The 23414-nt window shown below is 39.9% G+C and overlaps 1 protein-coding gene across 1 annotated transcript; it reads left to right on the top strand.

Annotated features, from left to right (window-relative positions):
- Positions 1–670: 670 nt before the first annotated feature.
- LOC310863029 (acidic mammalian chitinase-like) lies at positions 671–15379 on the top strand (the record flags this gene model as incomplete). The annotated part of the gene is made up of 12 exons (XM_083771152.1): positions 671–724; positions 1058–1097; positions 11383–11412; positions 11506–11707; positions 12046–12099; positions 12250–12400; positions 12505–12629; positions 13040–13163; positions 13343–13528; positions 14334–14456; positions 14767–14908; positions 15366–15379. The coding sequence occupies 12 exons, from the start codon at positions 671–673 to the stop codon at positions 15377–15379; spliced, it is 1245 nt and encodes a 414-aa protein (XP_083627278.1).
- Positions 15380–23414: the final 8035 nt, after the last annotated feature.

Raw genomic sequence — 23414 nt, 5'->3', positions numbered from 1 at the left:
TACAACTAACCGAAGGCCAGAAGCCTCTTATATACCTTTTATTCCTCTCCATATCAGCAAACCATGTTTGATCTGGCTTCGTTATTCTGCTAAATCAGCAGCCACCGCATTCCATTTGTTTTTTCAGGAGTTGCACTTTCTGTTTTCCACTGGCTTTGCTAATTGTGCTGATAACTTTCAAGTGTTATTCAACAATGATATGATTTGCAGACAATTAGAAGTCAAATGAAGGTTATACAGGTTTGTACACATTCCACCACACACACTTTTACAAGGCTTATGTTACTGATACTGACATGATACTGACATGATACTGACCATGACACTGACATGATACTGACCATGATACTGACCATGACACTGACATGATAGTACTGACATGATACTGACATGATACTGACCATGATACTGACCATGACACTGACATGATACTGACATGATACTGACCATGACACTGACCATGATACTGACATATTTATATTAAACTGACCATTATACTGACCATGTCACTGACATGATACTGACCATGGTACTGACATGATACTGACCATTCATAATGTGTTCTATGATTTGATTAAATGCCGTAATGTGGTCTGCAATGTTTAGTGTTTTGTCTCGTCCATGTATTTTGTATGTAATTTGTTTTGTTTTATTGTTTACATGTACAATAATGATTGTGACATGTATCTGTGTTGGGAGCCCCTCGAAAAGGAGATGGAACATTGTAAGGGGTCTTTTTTCCTAATAAAGAAACTTGAATCATCTTTCACACATTTTGCACATGAAGCCTTGTAAAAGTGCGTGCGGGGGAATGTGTACAAACCTGTATAACCTTCATTTGACTTCTAATTGTCTGCAAATCATATCATTGTTGAATAACACTTGAAAGTTATCGGCACAATTAACAACGCCAGTGGAAAACAGAAAAGGGCAATTAACTCCTGACCAAACAAATTATTTATCAGAATAACGAAGCCAGATCAAACATGTTTTACAGATATGGAGAGGAATAGATATAGAAGGTATACTGTATAAGAGGCTTCTGGCCTTCAGTTAGTTGTACAGACGCACCATGGGCAAGCTTCTCATCTTCGTTGGTAAGTCGAGAAATTGCTGTTGAGGAAAAGAAAATCTGTGCAGAGCAGCAGAGGAAATTAACTGTATCTTTAGATTTACCATGAAACGGATCTACGTTTCTGTTCGAAAGAGTTGTTTAACAGTTTCATAGATTTCACAGATTCATATAGTAACTGATGATTATAATAATATGTAGAAGGATTTATGTGTCATATAGATTAATAACCGGAGGATAAATCTTAGTGCTTGTCCTTACTGACCCAACCACCACTCCTTTTCCACTTTCTCTGGATCTCTCTCTCTCTCTCTCTCTCTCTCTCTCTCTCTCTAGTAGTGTTATAGGGTACTTTTATTCCCCAGGGACCTCGATGTCCGATTTCGGCATTCTCAGGGCACTCCCTAGAGGGTGGGCGTGGCCTAACCCTTTTTCCGATGACGTCATTATATTGATTTTGCTGATTGGAGCTTCCGGTATCTGAGGATCTCATCAGATTGATCCTGTTTGGGTGGACTTTGCCAGTTTGTCAGTTTGAGTCAGCATATTGATTATCTACAAGACATAGCCATATGGTGGTAATGATTCTGTATGTGTGTCAGCACCGTACATAGCATGTGTGTGTGGGCATATTGCACCCTCCCCCCCTTCTTCTGAGCAGGGTGTGGGATTGGCATAATGGGACAGCATGGCCCCCCGACCCCCAACTCACGTCCAGCTCCAGAGACTAATGAGGTCTCACAGATCTATTGTTGGGAGTTAAGCTGTGTGTGGTGTGTGTGTGTGTGTGTGTGTGTGTGTGTGTGTGTGTGTGTGTGTGTGTGTGTGTGCGTGCCTGCAATATTGATTATGTTTGCAAACGACCCCGTCTCATCCACCGTGCACCGACTTCCAGCTACTTCCCTCTGGTAGACGGTACAAACTAGGCATGCCACGGTATGAGATTTTACAGTACGGTACGATGCCGATATTGATAATCTATACCTCGGTATTCCAAGGTATTTATATTTATAAAAATAAAATAAAAAGATTACCCCCCCTGACCTATGTCTAGTGACTACCTCCACATCGTTATAAGCCCTTCTTTGTTCCCCAACATGCATGCCTACACATATATATATATATATATATATATATATATATATATATATATATATATATCATAATATATGCCATGATTATGAATTGATTACCCTGGACCGAATGGAAACAAGACAGCAAGGACTTTTATCAGTGATCCCTTTGGATATGTGTTTGACTGTATCCTATACTGATTACACTTCTGCCAATAAAGTATTCAGTCAGTGAATCAATAGCTATTCCCCAGTCCCCATTGTATTTCAGTGTACTATGGCTCCCCCCTAATGGCCGTTTTGTACCCAGTATGGTGGAGCAGAGGTGATGCAATCTGCGCATGATCACAACTGTCAATGTGTGCCTCCGTGTTGACAGTCCACACTTAGTTACTACATATGGAAATATGGAATATACATTTGGATCTGGGTGTTTTTCAGCAACACTAACTCAAAGGTAGGAAGCAACTTTTCAATCTACTGCATCTGTGGGGTGAAAATATTTGTGTTAAGTGTTGTTGATGTTGTTGTAACCGTTTGTTTTTTTACTGTTTGGTAAAGTTTTGCATGGTTCAGGTTGTCTTAAGGTTTTGTTTTTAATGTATGACATGGGTTATTTTGGTACGTGATGGTGTATTTTGTGACATTTGCATGGTTCATGGTGTCTTAATGTTTTGTTTTATTGTATGACTTGGATTATTTTGGTACGTGGTGGCGTATTTTGTGACATTTGCATGGTTCATGGGGTCTTAATGTTTTGTTTTAATGTATGACATGGGTTATTTTTGGTATGTGATGTGGTGTTTTGTGACATCTGCATGGTTCAGGGGGTCTTTAGGTTTTGTTTTAATGTATGACTTGGGTTATTTTTGGTAAGTGGTGGTGTATTTTGTGACATTTGCATGGTTCAGGTTGTCTTAAGGTTTTATTTTAATGTATGACTTGGGTTATTTTTGGTATGTGGTGTGGTGTTTTGTGACAGTTGCATGGTTCATGATGTCTTAATGTTTTGGTTTAATGTATGACTTGGGTTATTTTTGGTACATGGTGGGGTGTTTTGTGAGTTTTGCATGGTTCAGGGTGTCTTAATGTTTTGTTTTAATGTATGACATGGGTTATTTTTGGTATGTGGTGTGGTGTTTTGTGAGTTTTGCATGGTTCAGGGTGTCTTAAGGTTTTGTTTTAATGTATGACTTGGGTTATTTTTGGTATGTGATGTGGTGTTTTGTGACATGTGCATGGTTCAGGGTGTCTTAATGTTTTGTTTTAATGTATGACATGGGTTATTTTTTGGTAAGTGGTGGTGTATTTTGTGACATTTGCATGGTTCAGGTTGTCTTAAGGTTTTATTTTAATGTATGACTTGGGTTATTTTTGGTATGTAGTGTGGTGTTTTGTGACAGTTGCATGGTTCATGGTGTCTTAATGTTTTGGTTTAATGTATGACTTGGGTTATTTTTGGTACATGGTGGGGTGTTTTGTGAGTTTTGCATGGTTCAGGGTGTCTTAATGTTTTGTTTTAATGTATGATATGGGTTATTTTTGGTATGTGGTGTGGTGTTTTGTGAGTTTTGCATGGTTCAGGGTGTCTTATGGTTTTGTTTTAATGTATGACTTGGGTTATTTTATGGTATGTGATGTGGTGTTTTGTGACATGTGCATGGTTCAAGATGTCTTAATGTTTTGTTTTAATGTATGACATGGGTTATTTTTGATATGTGATGTGGTGTTTTGTGACATCTGCATGGTTCAGGGTGTCTTAACGTTTTGTTTTAATGTATGACTTGGGTTATTTTTGGTAAGTGGTGGTGTATTTTGTGAAATTTGCATGGTTCAGGTTGTCTTAATGTTTTGTTTTAATGTATGACTTGGGTTATTTTATGGTATGTGATGTGGTGTTTTGTGACATGTGCATGGTTCAAGGTGTCTTAATGTTTTGTTTTAATGTATGACATGGGTTATTTTTGATATGTGATGTGGTGTTTTGTGACATCTGCATGGTTCATGATGTCTTAATGTTTTGGTTTAATGTATGACTTGGGTTATTTTCGGTATGTGGTGTGGTGTTTTGTGACAGTTGCATGGTTCATGATGTCTTAATGTTTTATTTTAATGTATGACTTGGGTTATTTATGGTATGTGGTGTGGTGTTTTGTGACAGTTGCATGGTTCATGATGTCTTAATGTTTTATTTTAATGTATGACATGGGTTATTTTTGGTATGTGGTGTGGTGTTTTGTGACATTTGCATGGTTCATGATGTCTTAATGTTTTGGTTTAATGTATGACTTGGGTTATTTTTGGTATGTGATGTGGTGTTTTGTGACATTTGCATGGTTCAGGTTGTCTTAATGTTTTATTTTATTGTATGACATGGGTTTTTTTTTTTTTTTGGTATGTGGTGTGGTGTTTTGTGACATTTGCATGGTTCAGGTTGTCTTAAGGTTTTGTTTTAATGTATGACTGGGGTTATTTTGGTACGTGATGGTGTATTTTGTGAAATTTGCACGGTTCAGTTTGTTTTAAGGTTTGGTTTTAATGTATGACATGGGTTATTTTTGGTATGTGGTGTGGTGTTTTGTGACATTTGCATGGTTCATGATGTCTTAAGGTTTTATTTTAATGTATGACTTGGGTTATTTTTGGTAAGTGGTGGTGTATTTTGTGACATTTGCATGGTTCATGATGTCTTAATGTTTTGGTTTAATGTATGACTTGGGTTATTTTTGGTATGTGGTGTGGTGTTTTGTGACAGTTGCATGGTTCATGATGTCTTAATGTTTTATTTTAATGTATGACTTGGGTTATTTATGGTATGTGGTGTGGTGTTTTGTGACAGTTGCATGGTTCATGATGTCTTAATGTTTTATTTTAATGTATGACATGGGTTATTTTTGGTATGTGGTGTGGTGTTTTGTGACATTTGCATGGTTCAGGTTGTCTTAATGTTTTATTTTATTGTATGACATGGGTTATTTATTTTTTTTGGTATGTGGTGTGGTGTTTTGTGACATTTGCATGGTTCAGGTTGTCTTAAGGTTTTGTTTTAATGTATGACTGGGGTTATTTTGGTACGTGATGGTGTATTTTGTGACATTTGCACGGTTCAGTTTGTTTTAAGGTTTGGTTTTAATGTATGACATGGGTTATTTTTGGTATGTGGTGTGGTGTTTTGTGACATTTGCACGGTTCATGATGTCTTAATGTTTTGGTTTAATGTATGACTTGGGTTATTTTTTTTTGGTATGTGGTGTGGTGTTTTGTGACATTTGCATGGTTCATGATGTCTTAATGTTTTGGTTTAATGTATGACTTGGGTTATTTTGGGTAAGTGGTGGTGTATTTTGTGACATTTGCATGGTTCATGATGTCTTAATGTTTTGGTTTAATGTATGACTTGGGTTATTTTTGGTATGTGGTGTGGTGTTTTGTGACATTTGCATGGTTCATGATGTCTTAAGGTTTTATTTTAATGTATGACTTGGGTTATTTTTGGTAAGTGGTGGTGTATTTTGTGACATTTGCATGGTTCATGATGTCTTAATGTTTTGGTTTAATGTATGACTTGGGTTATTTTTGGTATGTGGTGTGGTGTTTTGTGACAGTTGCATGGTTCATGATGTCTTAATGTTTTATTTTAATGTATGACATGGGTTATTTTTGGTATGTGATGTGGTGTTTTGTGACATTTGCATGGTTCACGGTGTCTTAAGGTTTTGTTTTAATGTATGACTGGGGTTATTTTGGTACGTGATGGTGTATTTTGTGACATTTGCATGGCTCAGTTTGTTTTAAGGTTTTGTTTTAATGTATGACTTGGGTTATTTTTGGTATGTGGTGTAGTGTTTTGTGACATTTGCACGGTTCGTGATGTCTTAATGTTTTGGCTTAATGTATGACTTGGGTTATTTTTGGTAGGTGGTGGTGCATTTTGTGACATTTGCATGGTTCAGGGTGTCTTAATGTTTTGTTTTAATGTACGACATGGGTTATTTTTGGTACGTGATGTGGTGTTTTGTGACATTTGCATGGTTCACGGTGTCTTAATGTTTTGTTTTAATGTACGACATGGGTTATTTTTGGTACGTGATGTGGTGTTTTGTGACATCTGAAAGTGCCATCAAACAGAAGAAATCTGATTAAATCTGAGATTATTATTTTTATTATTATTATTATTATTATTTTTTTACAATAGGCCAATTTGAAAACAATGCCATTCAAGGTATAAGAAACAAATGGCATTGTTTTCAAATTGGCCTATTGTAAAAAAAAAATAATAATAATAATAATAAAAATAATAATCTCAGATTTAATCAGATTTCTTCTGTTTGATGGCACTTTCAGATTGACAGTTGCGACTACTCCACGTGGTACTTCCTCTTTCGATTTGGTTTCACTTCCCCAATTTGATGGAGACGTCTGTAATCAACAGCTGGTCAAGCAGATGGTCAACCTGCCCGAACACAGCACAATACACCAAAATAATACAATACATACCTTAAACAAAACATTAAGACCCGTGAACCATGCAAAACTCAGAAAGCACATCATCACATACCAAAATAATCCAGGTCATACATTAAACCAAAACATTAAGACACCCCTGGACCATGCAAATGTCACAAAATACACCACCACATACCATAATAACCCAAGTCATACATTAAACCAAAACATTAAGACATCATGAACCATGCAAATGTCACAAAACACCACACCACATGCCAAAAATAACCCAAGTCATACATTAAACCAAAACATTAAGACATCATGAACCATGCATAACTCACAAAATACGCCACCACATACCAAAAACAACCCAAGTCATACATTAAAACAAAACCTTAAGACACCGTGAACCATGCAAATGTCACAAAATACACCACCACTTACCAAAAATACCCCAAGTCATACATTAAGACAAAACCTTAAGACACCGTGAACCATGCAAATGTCACAAAACACCACATCACGTACCAAAAATAACCCATGTCGTACATTAAAACAAAACATTAAGACACCGTGAACCATGCAAATGTCACAAAACACCACATCACGTACCAAAAATAACCCATGTCGTACATTAAAACAAAACATTAAGACACCCTGAACCATGCAAATGTCACAAAATGCACCACCACCTACCAAAAATAACCCAAGTCATACATTAAGCCAAAACATTAAGACATCACGAACCGTGCAAATGTCACAAAACACTACACCACATACCAAAAATAACCCAAGTCATACATTAAAACAAAACCTTAAAACAAACTGAGCCATGCAAATGTCACAAAATACACCATCACGTACCAAAATAACCCCAGTCATACATTAAAACAAAACCTTAAGACACCGTGAACCATGCAAATGTCACAAAACACCACATCACATACCAAAAATAACCCATGTCATACATTAAAATAAAACATTAAGACATCATGAACCATGCAACTGTCACAAAACACCACACCACATACCAAAAATAACCCAAGTCATACATTAAACCAAAACATTAAGACATCATGAACCATGCAAATGTCACAAAATACACCACCACTTACCAAAAAGAACCCAAGTCATACATTAAAATAAAACCTTAAGACATCATGAACCATGCAAATGTCACAAAACACCACACCACATACCAAAAATAACCCAAGTCATACATTAAACCAAAACATTAAGACATCATGAACCATGCAAATGTCACAAAATACACCACCACTTACCCAAAATAACCCAAGTCATACATTAAACCAAAACATTAAGACATCATGAACCATGCAAATGTCACAAAACACCACACCACATACCAAAAAAAAATAACCCAAGTCATACATTAAACCAAAACATTAAGACATCATGAACCGTGCAAATGTCACAAAACACCACACCACATACCAAAAATAACCCATGTCATACATTAAAACCAAACCTTAAAACAAACTGAACCGTGCAAATGTCACAAAATACACCATCACGTACCAAAATAACCCCAGTCATACATTAAAACAAAACCTTAAGACAACCTGAACCATGCAAATGTCACAAAACACCACACCACATACCAAAAAAAAAAAAAAACCCATGTCATACAATAAAATAAAACATCAAGACAACCTGAACCATGCAAATGTCACAAAACACCACATCACATACCAAAAATAACCCAAGTCATACATTAAACCAAAACATTAAGACATCATGAACCATGCAAATGTCACAAAACACCACACCACATACCAAAAATAACCCATGTCATACATTAAAATAAAACATTAAGACATCATGAACCATGCAACTGTCACAAAACACCACACCACATACCATAAATAACCCAAGTCATACATTAAAATAAAACATTAAGACATCATGAACCATGCAACTGTCACAAAACACCACACCACATACCAAAAATAACCCAAGTCATACATTAAACCAAAACATTAAGACATCATGAACCATGCAGATGTCACAAAACACCACATCACATATCAAAAATAACCCATGTCATACATTAAAACAAAACATTAAGACACCTTGAACCATGCACATGTCACAAAACACCACATCACATACCATAAAATAACCCAAGTCATACATTAAAACAAAACATTAAGACAACCTGAACCATGCAAATTTCACAAAATACACCACCACTTACCAAAAATAACCCAAGTCATACATTAAAACAAAACGTTAAGACACCCTGAACCATGCAGATGTCACAAAACACCACATCACATATCAAAAATAACCCATGTCATACATTAAAACAAAACATTAAGACACCTTGAACCATGCACATGTCACAAAACACCACATCACATAACATAAAATAACCCAAGTCATACATTAAAACAAAACCATAAGACACCCTGAACCATGCAAAACTCACAAAACACCACACCACATACCAAAAATAACCCATATCATACATTAAAACAAAACATTAAGACACCCTGAACCATGCAAAACTCACAAAACACCCCACCATGTACCAAAAATAACCCAAGTCATACATTAAACCAAAACATTAAGACATCATGAACCATGCAACTGTCACAAAACACCACACTACATACCAAAAATAACCCAAGTCATACATTAAAATAAAACCTTAAGACAACCTGAACCATGCAAATGTCACAAAATACACCACCACTTACCAAAAAATAACCCATGTCATACATTAAAACAAAACATTAAGACACCCTGAACCATGCACATGTCACAAAACACCACATCACATACCAAAAATAACCCAAGTCATACATTAAAACAAAACCTTAAGACACCCTGAACCATGCAAAACTCACAAAACACCACACCACATACCAAAAATAACCCATGTCATACATTAAAACAAAACATTAAGACACCCTGAACCATGCAAAACTCACAAAACACCCCACCATGTACCAAAAATAACCCAAGTCATACATTAAACCAAAACATTAAGACATCATGAACCATGCAACTGTCACAAAACACCGCACCACATACCAAAAATAACCCAAGTCATACATTAAAATAAAACCTTAAGACAACCTGAACCATGCAAATGTCACAAAATACACCACCACTTACCAAAAATAACCCAAGTCATACATTAAAACAAAACCTAAAGACCCCCTGAACCATGCAGATGTCACAAAACACCACATCACATACCAAAAATAACCCATGTCATACATTAAAACAAAACATTAAGACCCCATGAACCATGCAAATGTCACAAAATACGCCACCACGTACCAAAATAATCCAAGTCATACAATAAAACAAAACATTAAGACACCATGAACCATGCAAATGTCACAAAATACACCATCACGTACCAAAATAACCCATGTCATACATTAAAAACAAAACCTTAAGACAACCTGAACCATGCAAAACTTTACCAAACAGTAAAAAACAAACGGTTACAACAACATCAACAACACTTAACACAAATATTTTCACCCCACAGATGCAGTAGATTGAAAAGTTGCTTCCTACCTTTGAGTTAGTGTTGCTGAAAAACACCCAGATCCAAATGTATATTCCATATTTCCATATGTAGTAACTAAGTGTGGACTGTCAACACGGAGGCACACATTGACAGTTGTGATCATGCGCAGATTGCATCACCTCTGCTCCACCATACTGGGTACAAAACGGCCATTAGGGGGGAGCCATAGTACACTGAAATACAATGGGGACTGGGGAATAGCTATTGATTCACTGACTGAATACTTTATTGGCAGAAGTGTAATCAGTATAGGATACAGTCAAACACATATCCAAAGGGATCACTGATAAAAGTCCTTGCTGTCTTGTTTCCATTCGGTCCAGGGTAATCAATTCATAATCATGGCATATATTATGATATATATATATATATATATATATATATATATATATATATATATGTGTAGGCATGCATGTTGGGGAACAAAGAAGGGCTTATAACGATGTGGAGGTAGTCACTAGACATAGGTCAGGGGGGGTAATCTTTTTATTTTATTTTTATAAATATAAATACCTTGGAATACCGAGGTATAGATTATCAATATCGGCATCGTACCGTACTGTAAAATCTCATACCGTGGCATGCCTAGTTTGTACCGTCTACCAGAGGGAAGTAGCTGGAAGTCGGTGCACGGTGGATGAGACGGGGTCGTTTGCAAACATAATCAATATTGCAGGCACGCACACACACACACACACACACACACACACACACACACACACACACACACACACACACACACACACACACACACACACACCACACACAGCTTAACTCCCAACAATAGATCTGTGAGACCTCATTAGTCTCTGGAGCTGGACGTGAGTTGGGGGTCGGGGGGCCATGCTGTCCCATTATGCCAATCCCACACCCTGCTCAGAAGAAGGGGGGGAGGGTGCAATATGCCCACACACACATGCTATGTACGGTGCTGACACACATACAGAATCATTACCACCATATGGCTATGTCTTGTAGATAATCAATATGCTGACTCAAACTGACAAACTGGCAAAGTCCACCCAAACAGGATCAATCTGATGAGATCCTCAGATACCGGAAGCTCCAATCAGCAAAATCAATATAATGACGTCATCGGAAAAAGGGTTAGGCCACGCCCACCCTCTAGGGAGTGCCCTGAGAATGCCGAAATCGGACATCGAGGTCCCTGGGGAATAAAAGTACCCTATAACACTACTCTCTCTCTCTCTCTGCAGGACTGGCTCTCCTTCTGCACGTGCAGCTAGGTAAGACTTGGTCCACTTGGTGTGTTACTCTCAAACGGCAAAAAAACTAAAACATCAACAACAAGCCCTTATTTTGTCACTCATCCCTTGCAGGATCCTCCTACATCCTCTCATGTTACTTCACCAACTGGGGGCAGTACCGTCACGGTGCTGGGAAGTACATGGTCACCAACATCGACCCGTGTCTCTGTGACCACATCGTCTATGCCTACGCTGGAATAGGCAACAACAGGATTGGGATCACTGATTACAACGATTATGAACTCTATATGCATCTCCGGGCTCTCAAGAAGCAGTGAGCACACACACACACACACACATTATTTTATCATGCACATGATCACAAAATCTAAGGCTGCAGCCTCCTCTGAGCCGCAGCCTCCTGCAGCCTCCTGGCTGCTGTTGTGGGAAGATACGTGCTTTTATCAAGCCATAAAATGTGCATGTCATTTTTAGATTTGAACCACTTTAACCATTAGTTCATACTTTGGCTGTTCAGAAATAGCAGATATACAACCTCGTATAGCGTGTCACTTCTATCTATTCTACAACATCTATTCTATCCTACATATCAGGCTGACACAAAGGTGTGAGGACTCAAAGTGATTTACATTTTTGTTTTGTTGTGTCCAGGAACGGCGCTCTGAAGACCCTGCTGGCCGTTGGTGGATGGAACGTAGAAACTCAGTGAGTATTAAACATGAAACCTCAGATACTGTAAAGGCACTCTTTCTTTGACTCTTTTGGATGAATCTCTCTCTCTCTCTCTCTCTCTCTCTCTCTCTCTCTCTCTCTCTCTCTCCCTCCCCCTCCCCCTCCCCCTCCCCCTCCCCCCAGGTTCACATCCATGGTGTCCAGTCCTTATAACCGTTGGATCTTCATCGAAAGCGTGGTCATTTTCCTGCGTAATCAAGGCTTTGATGGTCTGGACATCGACTGGGAGTACCCGAAGGGTGCGGACAAGGCTCTCTTCACCGCCCTGTGTCAGGTCAGCCTTCTGTCATGTTACAAGACATAACCACCTTAATGGCACCTTAAAATGTTGGAAATTTGTGGAAATCTTTCTCTTCACCACCTCCTGTCTCTCTGCAGGAGCTGTTGGCTGCCTTCAAGCTTGAAGGTCAGCGGACCAACCGTCCTCGTCTGATGCTCACCGCTGCCGTCGCTGCCGACAAGGGAGTGATCGACGCTGGATACGAAGTTTCCCAGCTCGGAGCGTCAGTATAGATAACACACAAACATACAAACAAGTATTTGGCTGCATGGGCATTATAGGCTATATGAGTATTTGTGTCTGTTGAGCTCCTACCATATTCAAATGCTTCCGTCATACAGTCTGGTGCAACGAAAGCTCTGAATATGATGTGACGCCTCCTTCCCCGCTGATACGATTCGTCTTTACAGTCGCTCAGAATCAGAAATGGATCTTCACTGAAATGACAATTTAATAAATAGCATCCTTTAAGCAGTTTCCCCAGACAGTGTGCGAGACCTTAAAAAAATAAAGAAAAAGAAAAAATGATATCATAGATTTCGGAACAATTGGACCTTCCTGGTTGTCCTATATGCACTTTCACTAATATTTTCTTCAAATCCCCCGGACTACTGTACATCCTTTCATCACCAGTATCCTGGACTACTTCCATGTGATGACCTACAACTTCCACGGCCCCTGGGCGCACGTTACTGGAGAGAACAGTCCTGTGTGGCAGGGCCCAGCTGACAAGGGTTCCATGATCTACTTCAACGTGGTGAGTGTGGAGGTTCCTCGACATTCACTCCTCGCTCTGGAGTGTCGGTCAGATACCGTCAGAACACAAGGATGGAAGATGGTAGTAGACAACTCACCTCTGTGTTCAAGGACAGCACGGGGAAAATAAATGTGTGCTGAAAGGCTGTGCTTTATATTGTTTCCTTGTCCATATTATAGAACTACGCTATGAACTACTGGAAGAACCAGGGCGCCCCAGCTGAGAAGCTGCTGGTTGGTTTTGCCACCTACGGTAACACCTTCAAACTGGCTTCCTCTTCCAACACCGGTATCGGTGCTCCAAGCACTGGACCTGGACCTGCCGGTCAATTCACCGCCACGCCTGGAACCTGGGCCTACTATGAGGTATTTAACTCACCCTGGAACCTGGGCCTACTATGAGGTATTAAACTCACCCTGGAACCTGGGCCTACTATGAGGTATTAAACTCACCCTGGAACCTGGGCCTACTATGAGGTATTAAACTCACCCTGGAACCTGGGCCTACTATGAGGTATTAAACTCACCCTGGAACCTGGGCCTACTAAGAGGTATTTAACTCACCCTGGAACCTGGGCCTACTATGAGGTATGTAACTCACCCTGGAACCTGGGCCTACTATGAGGTATATGTAACTCACCCTGGAACCAGGGCCTACTATGAGGTATGTAACTCACCCTGGAACCTGGGCCCACCCGTCACCAATTGCGCCTTTTGACGCCTATTTGAATATCAATTGATTACGGTGATCAACTGCGTCCAGTATGCCCTCACAACACTCCGGTAGCGGTCAGCTGGAAACCCCCCCCACCCCACACCCCTTTTTTAAAGCTAATATCTTGGATTCTTCTTTTTGTGTCAAAACAAGCTAGATTTGCCTCATTTTCAAAAACGATATGCTCGCTTACAAAAAGTATGTTTTTTTACTCTATATGACATTTATATTTTATATTTGCAGTCGCCGTTAAATATCAGATGTTTTGGTGGAAATGTAGGCAAAAGGTGACGTGCATTCACCAAAACAAACTGCACATAAGACTTGTACAGCCATGTCAGAGGCAGAGATTGTACACGTCTCCAGTGCAACAAGGTTTTGCGTTCTATATAGAAAATAATACATACAGTATAGATTTCACATTTGTTTCTAATGGCTTGTCTCTGCTTCATTCAGATCTGCCACTTCCTGAACCAGCAAGGAGTCACAGACGTCTGGGATGTCGCCCAGCAGGTGCCTTACGCCTACAACAGCCAGACCTGGGTTGGATTCGACAACGTTGTCAGCTATCAGGGCAAGGTGCATAGCAGCATTTCACATAATCGCTCAGATTTGTAGACACTACTAGTTACTTGCGCGAGCAGAGCGGCGCAAGTACTGTATTCGGCTGGGTATGTCCGGGATCAGGGAATGTGTATTGTCTTTGGTGGCGTCGCTCGGCCAATCCAATCAGGGATTGTGCGTTTTTGGTGGCGTCGCTCGGCCAATCAGAGCGTAAGTTTGCAGCTTGCTGCGTATGTCGGTGGCCCCTCGAACCGAATGGTTTGGTACAGGTTGGCTGGTACACTGTTACAGGTACAGGTTAACTAGTTACTGTTAACTGGTACAGGTTGGCTGGCTGAAGAGGAGTGGTTTTGGTGGAGCCATGGTCTGGACTCTTGACCAGGACGACTTCAGTGGCAATTTCTGTGGCCTGGGAAAATACCCTCTGATCAACGCCCTCAAGAAGGGCCTGGGAACCGGAGCTTCTGGTAACATGACGCACACACGCGTGGGCACACACACACACACACACACACACACATGTGTGATTGATCATGGGGAAAGGTAGCAGAGAGGGGCAGTTTAGTGACAAGAACACACACCCTCAAAACTGTTTAGAGATTGCTACCATACCGTGAGAGTCAGGATTGCTAAATTGGAGTAAAAGACATTCCTGGACCCAGGAAACGGTGCAGCAGAGGGCAAGCAACATCAAAGCTTGGCTATAGAACCAGGCCGTATTTACATCTTTCCCTGTTTCTGATGTGTTAAGTACTACCTCTGGCTATGCTCCTACACAAGTCTGATTATTCAGATAATGGAAAACAGTCTACAGTATAGTGGGTTATTGGGTTAATTCAGCGGTGACAATACTACATAGGCCTATTTCTAGTACAGAGTTCCATCTCTTGAGACATAATCCTCTTCTTCCTGTGTGTCATGCAGGCTGCAGTTCTTAGAGCTGGCTGAGATCGTCCAAGACCACGCAGGCCCATGTGGGTGGTGGGAAGGACATGCTCCGTAACAGTTCTGTCTACTGATCACTGATGGAAATAAAACTGTACAATTCAAAACACCTGTCCAAGTTATTATTGGGATCCGATTGTTTTTACTTCCGTAACTTTTTTCAGTTCTTAATAATAATAATAAACATGTAAGAAAACAAGAAATGAAGATCACTTATTAACACTTAATTTGCTAAGTAAGTATCTATACGTCATTTGTCAGCTGATCGCCGTTTGCGGATGACGTATCTATGCGCAAATATAACCTTTTTATTGAATACTTTAGTTCATCTTTCTATGCGCCCGGACAATATATAAAGTAGCCCCGATCGCATCTTCAAAGATCCGCTTCATTTACGTGTAGATGTCAGGGGATCTAAAATGATCTAGTGTGTGTGAATAGAAGAATCACATTTCACCCAACACCACAACACTCGATTCCTCCCTCCCCTCCTGTTTCTACATGGTTTCTCGTTCTCGGAAAAGTATTCAGTGATGCTTGCGGAACTCGACTTTGTCTCGTTCCTTACCGCATCACTGTCGTTGCAATAATCACGTTAAACAACACCCTCTCGTGTAATAGTGCTTAAGTCTTAAACAGGCCAGACACGATGTAGGTACTCTGAGGTTATCAGTAAGTCTTAAACAGGCCAGACACGATGTACTCTGAGGTTATCAGTAAGTCTTAAACAGGCCAGACACAATGTACTCTGAGGCCTCTCCATCTAGGAGGCCTGTTCCATTACTATGAATGAACCAGCAGGGAACATTTACTCCATTCCTATAGTCCTTCTGCCAGCCTCTCTGGACTAGAGTTCTCATCGGGTGATGAGATGAGAACTCTAGCACACATGCACACGCACACACCACCACCTGTGCCCCTGTGTGACTGTACCGCCCGTTGAGAAACGTTACTTCTAAAAGTTCAACCTTTTTTAGGTGTTAAAGGTGTGCCCCAGGGGTCAACTTTAGGACCCCCTCTGTTTTCTATTTATGTGAACAATCTGCCATCAATTTTTAGACACAGTTTTTCCCAGCTTTATGCCGATAATACGGTCATCTAAAAGTGTAAAGAAGAGAAAAGGCTGCACACTCATAGCCACGATGCTGTATGTTTATTAGAAACCAACGTTTCGGCCTTTCGGCCTTCTTCAGGGAATACACAAGCCAAATGACAAACACACACTTATAGGGGAGCAACAACAGGTGGACTCCATAGGGGGTGTGGTCGTCATCAGGAAAAACCAATCAAGTGATTGGGAAGCCATTTTGAGGCAAGTAACAATGCATAAATACCAAATATAACCAGAATATACATTCAATGCACAAGAAGTGTTTACTATTTAGTCAAGTGAAATAATAAATACATTTTAGGTCAATGGTTAAATATTTGCAATAGCATTTTTATATTAATTGAAGAAATTTAAATACATTTAGTGAAAATTATAAATCATCTAGAAAAAGCTGGGGAGACAGAATATATTAGATATACAGAGAAAACACTCAAAACACTATGAAAAGTAAATAAATTAAATGGAACAGGGCAGCTCTTAGGTCACACTCATGAAAGAGAGAAGGCCGGATTGGTAGGGCACCTGAGGGTCTGTTATATTATAGACCATACTAATTACAATTCAACTGGCAAAAAGATACATTTCAATATCATAAATAGAACCCATATTTTGTACAGAGTCAAAAGTTATATTTGCAGTAAACACTGGAGGACAAAGGTAGAGGGGAATGGGTTTGAATTTTTTTGCAAACATTAAGCTCTACCAACTGTCACAGGAAAACTCTTAAATCAAAATCAATGTTAAGGCCGTTAGGGGCAAGGGTGTTGAGGGTTGATATCCAGTAGGATTCTCTCTTCAGCAGTGCTTTGTCATGATCACCCCCTCTTCTGTTGGCAGGGACCTTTTCGATGCCTATATGTAACGGAGAGCAGAGATATGATGACCAGCCTCTAAAAAGTGTGTAGCAATAGGAGAAGTAAGATTTTTGCATCTAATGGCACTGCGGTGCTCACTAATACGAGTCTTAAGGGCACGTGTGGTTTTGCCCACATAGTATTTGCCACAAGGACAATAGATTATGTATATCACCCCTTGTGTAGTACATGTGATAATACTTTTAATGGGAATGCTTTTACCTGAATGTGGGTGCTTGAAACTTTTTTACAGTGCTGTTGCACTGGGCACAGGCACCACATTTGTAGTTTCCCTGTGGGATGGGGGTCAAAGTATGCTGAGACACTACTTTAAGAGGGGGGAGATCTGAATGGACAAGTGAGTCCCTCAGATTTCTGCCTCGTTTGAACACAACTCGAGGGGGGGTCAGTGAAAACATTACACAACTGTGGATCCGTTTGTAGGATGTGCCAATGCCTAGTGTAAAGGATAGGCTTAATTGATTCGGCAGTTCTGGAGTACTTGGTAATAAAAAGGGGGATCGCATTATTATTTTTATTTTTAGGGGCAGTTGTGAAGAGGTCAGCTCTAGATCTATTACTGATCTTGTCAATGGCCGAATTCAATTGCCTTTCAGTATACCCACGCTCTTTGAACTTGTGGGTCATGGTTTTCACATGTTGCTTGAAATTAGTCTCATTTTTGCAAATGTTTCAGTCTGCAGAACTGGCTGTAAGGAAGACTGTTTTTAAGAGGAAGGGGATGGTGGCTATCGGCTCTCAACAGACTGTTGCGGTCTGTGGGTTTTGTATATAGATCTGTGTATAAGATGTCATCCTGACGGATGATCCATGTGTCTAGAAAGCTGACTATGGAGATCATAGTGCATGGTGAACTTCAAATGTTGAGAAGAGGAATTTAAAAATTGGCAAAAATAATTTAACAGGTCAACAGAACCTCTAAACAGGCAGAAAATATCATCGACATATCGTTTGTAGACCAATAAATTGGAAATGAAAGGATTGACTGCATCATTAAGGATTTTCATTTTCTCTAAAAAGCCAACATATAGGCTTGCAAAATTGCACGACATATTGGAGCCCATGGCAACACCCTTCCATTGTACAAAGAAAGCATCCTGGAACATAAAATAATTATGACTCAGTACCAGTTCAGCCAATGTTGTGATACAATTGTTAGATAAACTTGAGTTTGTATTGCACAACTGTAAAAAATGTTCAAGGGCTTGAATGCCCTCACCGTGGGGAACATTGGTATATAATGATTCAACATCAAAAGTGAAATGCAATCGGGTGGAATAGGATCCAGGGACTCCAAAATGGTGATCATATGACCTGTATCTTTTACAAAAGGTAATTTTTCAGCTATAGGTCTGATAAAGAAATCAACAAAAGTGGAGATATTGGAGGTTAAAGAACCTATGCCTGAGAAAATGGGGCGTCCTGGTGGATGAGAAGGATTTTTGTGAACCTTTGGAATGGTGTAAAACACCGGAATAATTGGATGTTGAACTGTTAGGAAATCAAATTCCTTACTGGTAATCTCCCTTGCATTAAAAAACCTCTCTACAACTCCAGAGATAGTAACCTCATACTGGAGTGTGGGGTCAGAGGGTAAAGGAGTATAAAAGTTTGTGTCCTGTAATAGTCTGAGACACTCAGTTACATAGACAGTTTTGTCAAGAACAACTATTGCCCCGCCCTTGTCAGCTGAGTGGATAATAATAGAAGGATCAGATTGGAGATCAGTGAGGGCTTTTAATTGATCACTGTTACGCACCTTCGTCTAGGGTGAAGGCAAACAACACAATGCGAGAGGAGACAGGGTTGAAAAAGAACTTTAGTTTATTGCTGTAGCTCTTTTCTTTGTCCACAGAGACACTGGATTCAAATCCTTGTACTTTTCAGTTCAAAAATAAGTATTGGCTTCAGGGTGCGGTTTACATAGCAAAAGTATCTATCTAAAAAATAAAGGTTTACCCCTAACTCAATCCCTAACCAAGAACAAAAATACAATACTAAACCCTAACTAACCTAACTAACAAAATTACAATAAAGAGACAAACAAAAGGGACCTAACACCCTTACAAAAGGACAGTAAGTTACATTAGACAAACACTACAGATAGAATAACAACAACAAACTAGGGTTTTACTCTTAAAGGGAAACAAACAGATTACAAAAGGCACTAAGGCAAAACTTACAGAACAGAATCGAAGTCAAAGGAACTTAAAACAACCTAAACAAACAAAAGGGCAGGCAAAGGGTGGAGGACAGAGGAACCGAGTCTCTGCTGCAAACTGCTGTCGTCCTCTCCAGAGCAAAGTTCAACTGAGCTTTTATAGGCAACAGCCAACTAGGCACAGCCAACTGGGATTAGGGTGTGGGCGAAGACACCCAATCAGGAAGGAGGGGCAGGTCCGAACATGGACCTGTCAATCTCACAGGCAAGTCTGCATTCAATCATTCACTGCCAGCCATCAGCCTTTCTCACTCTCCAACATACTCCATTCAGCTCCATTCAATACCTTACATGAAACACAGAAAGAAACAAATTATAATACAAGCCATCCACAGAAGACCAACATTTCCATACTATAAATATTATTCACAGCTCAACTAATTATCATCATAACAATTAACCATCACAACATCAATAACAAATACTCAGAAGGACCATGGTCCGTAACATCACTGTTTAGATTATTAAAATATTTAGAATTATGACTATGCTTATTTTGGGAGAACTCCCCCACATCTCTCTCTACTAACCTGCAAAAGGTATCTAAAGAAGGGATAATACGGTCATCTACACATCTAACTCCTTCAACTGTGTTGAAGGAATAAAAGTTAAATAGCGTTTGAGGTAAATAGGATAATTGAAATAAATACTTTTAAAAACCAGTTGAAGCCAGTGCTTGTGTCTTCTGATAATGTAAAGGTGTCCATTGAAGTCTGTCGTACATTATGCAATGGTGTGTGAGAAAAGGACAGCCAAGGACAAATCGACAGTCTATTGTATGCAGAGTTAAGTGGAACAAGATCAGATTTTGAGGCATTTTGATACAATTACAATTTACAATTTAGGCATTTAGCAGACGCTAAGAGCGTAGCGATTTACATTAAGCAAGAACAAAAAAAGCATGGGAATAGATCACATAAAAACATTTATCAAGAAACATGCGTAAGCTAAGAAAGTAACAGTGGAATATCTATATAATGAAGCTATACATATAAACTATACATCTATACTACTATGCTATACATATGTACTATGACGTGCTATGACTACATACAATGCAATTATAGTGCTGTCTACATAACATGCTATAAGTCTGTATCAAATGCTATCTAAGGGGGTGGGGTAAGTGCTATGGGCCATGATGGAGTCTGAAAAGGTGGGTTTTCACTTTTCAGACTAGGGCGGAAGATTGGGAGTGATGCTGCAGTTCTGACTGCAATGGGAAGTGCATTCCACAGTTTTGGAGCCAGAAGGGAGAAGAGTTTGGGACGTGTGGAGCGTTGTCCCAGCGTTTTTGTGAGGGTACTTCCAGCTTCCCTGCGTTGGCTGATCTGAGTGCGCGCAAGGGTTTGTAGGGTTCGATCATACTTGCAAGATATTGGGGAGCCATACCTTTGGTTGCTTTGAATGCCAGCATCAGAGTTTTGTATTCTGTGCGGGCAGCGACCGGGAGCCAGTGGAGGGAGCGGAGCAGCTGGGAGACATGTGAGAATTTTGGCTGGTTGAAGACCAAGCGAGCTGCGGCATTTTGGATCAGCTGGAGAGGCTTAAGTGCACATGCTGGTAGGCCAGTAAGGAGGGAGTTTTGACAAGACTGTTGTCTGTGTTTGATAAACCAATCACAATAGTCGAATAGTGGAAGTACTAATAAAGCCAGTTTCTTGCGTACACTGAGTTTCTGGATCTATATAAACTTAGCATTTATTCCGAAGTTAACCTTTTTTTAACACATGGTTAATATGAGATTTGAATGCGAGTTCTGGGTCCAACCATACGGTGAGATATATATATTTTTTTCTAAATTTTTATCCCACGATTTTTTAACCCAGTTTCTTTTCACCCAGTGCCAATTATCTAATGTAATCCTGGGGGCTACACTTCCTCTGCCAACCTGGGGGGGCAGCGGACTGACCTCATGCCTCCTTCTATGCATGAGGAGTCCAAGCTGCTTCTTTTCACCTGACAGAGGGGAATTTCCCCGGCCGGACGTAACGCGTGGAAGGGACACGTTATTCCGACCAGTTCCTTTCCCATCCATCAGGCGCCCCGGCTGGCCAGGGGGAGGTAGTTTTAGAGACCAGGATTACGGCATGTTTTTGTGAGGGTATCTACCCTAGGGGACACGGGGAGAACATGCAAACTCCACACAGAAAGGCCCTATGGCCAACCCCCGCCAACCCCCTTCCTCTGCCAACCTGGGGAGGGCAGAGGACTGACCTCATGCTTCCTTCTATGCATGAGGAGTCCAAGCTGCTTCTTTTCACCTGACAGGGGGGTGTCCATTGTAAGACGGTGTTGCATCCTGAAAAGCCCAAAACTTGTCACAATGCAACGTGGGATGTAGATTTGACATGTTACGTATGTTATCATGGTACTGACATGATACTGACGTGACTGACATGATACTGACATGATATGATACTGACATGATACCGACCATGATACTGACATGATACCGACCATGATATACACTGTCATGATATGTCAGTAGTTTATCAATTAATCAATCAATACATTTTATGTTTGGAAAACATGCACCCATACCTACCTTCGGCCATGTATTTTTGCACAGTATAAAACATAATATTTAGATTTTTCTTGGTCATATTCTCCAAATCATAATAATAATAACTAAATAAATATTCACTAAACACCACTGGGCCACTAAGAAGATGAATTGGTCGAATTGCATTATGAACATCATTTTTGGCTAGACTTTTCAAGTGAATGTACACTTTAAGTCATTAAAACACCTTGATTATTCAACTTTATGCATTATGCATTATTCAACGACAGGAAATAACAAACAGCATGGTAATATTGTGTGTGCGAAACGATTACAGCAACACTGAAACACATTGAAGGGTGGTTGTATTTACACAACGTAGTTTCAGGAGTGGAGACCAGCCTCTGCATAACACTGCCACTCTGTTCTCAACCACCTCCCCGCCTCCACTCAACGGCCACGCCCCCATTCACAATCACCTGTATCCACTACACCTGCCTCCTCTCACCACAGCCAATCCCTGGTCAATCACCACAGTATAAATACACCTGCGATCTCTCAACCAAGTTGTTTGTTCTGCTCCACGACAGACCAAGCATGGGTTTTGAGTACTGCACTTGTAGATCAAATTTGCCATCCTCCTCCACACCACCCCAACCTGCGTGCGTGTGTGTGTTGCTTATCTTTTCTTATCCAGATAAAAAAGAACATGAAACAAAAGATTGAGTACATTTGTGTTAATGTGCATCAGTAGCCTTTCCATGTCTACTTTAGTCTAATTTATAGTTATTCTCCACTGTAAGACAGGACAGACACTTTACTGTTCCTTTGGTTAGTATTGAATTTGGTAAACATGCCTTTTCTTTTAAAGCCCCTACAGACTGGAATACTTTACCAGCTAACTGCTGTATGTAATTTGTTTTGTTTTATTGTTTACATGTACAATAATGATTGTGACATGTATCTGTGTTGGGAGCCCCTCGAAAACGAGATGGTACATCTCAAGGGGTCTTTTTTCCTAATAAAGAAACTTGAATCATCATCTTTCACACATTTTGCACATGAAGCCTTGTAAAAGTGCGTGCGGGGGAATGTGTACAAACCTGTATAACCTTCATTTGACTTCTAATTGTCTGCAAATCATATCATTGTTGAATAACACTTGAAAGTTATCGGCACAATTAACAATGCCAGTGGAAAACAGAAAAGGGCAATTAACTCCTGACCAAACACATGATTTATCAGAATAACGAAGCCAGATCAAACATGTTTTACAGATATGGAGAGGAATAGATATAGAAGGTATACTGTATAA

The sequence above is a fragment of the Protomyctophum parallelum genome, assembly GCF_964188405.1.
Source record: "Protomyctophum parallelum genome assembly, chromosome: 8".
Lineage (NCBI taxonomy): Eukaryota > Metazoa > Chordata > Actinopteri > Myctophiformes > Myctophidae > Protomyctophum > Protomyctophum parallelum.
Note: the sequence above shows the minus strand (reverse complement) of the source record. Positions and strands in the feature narration are given on the sequence as shown.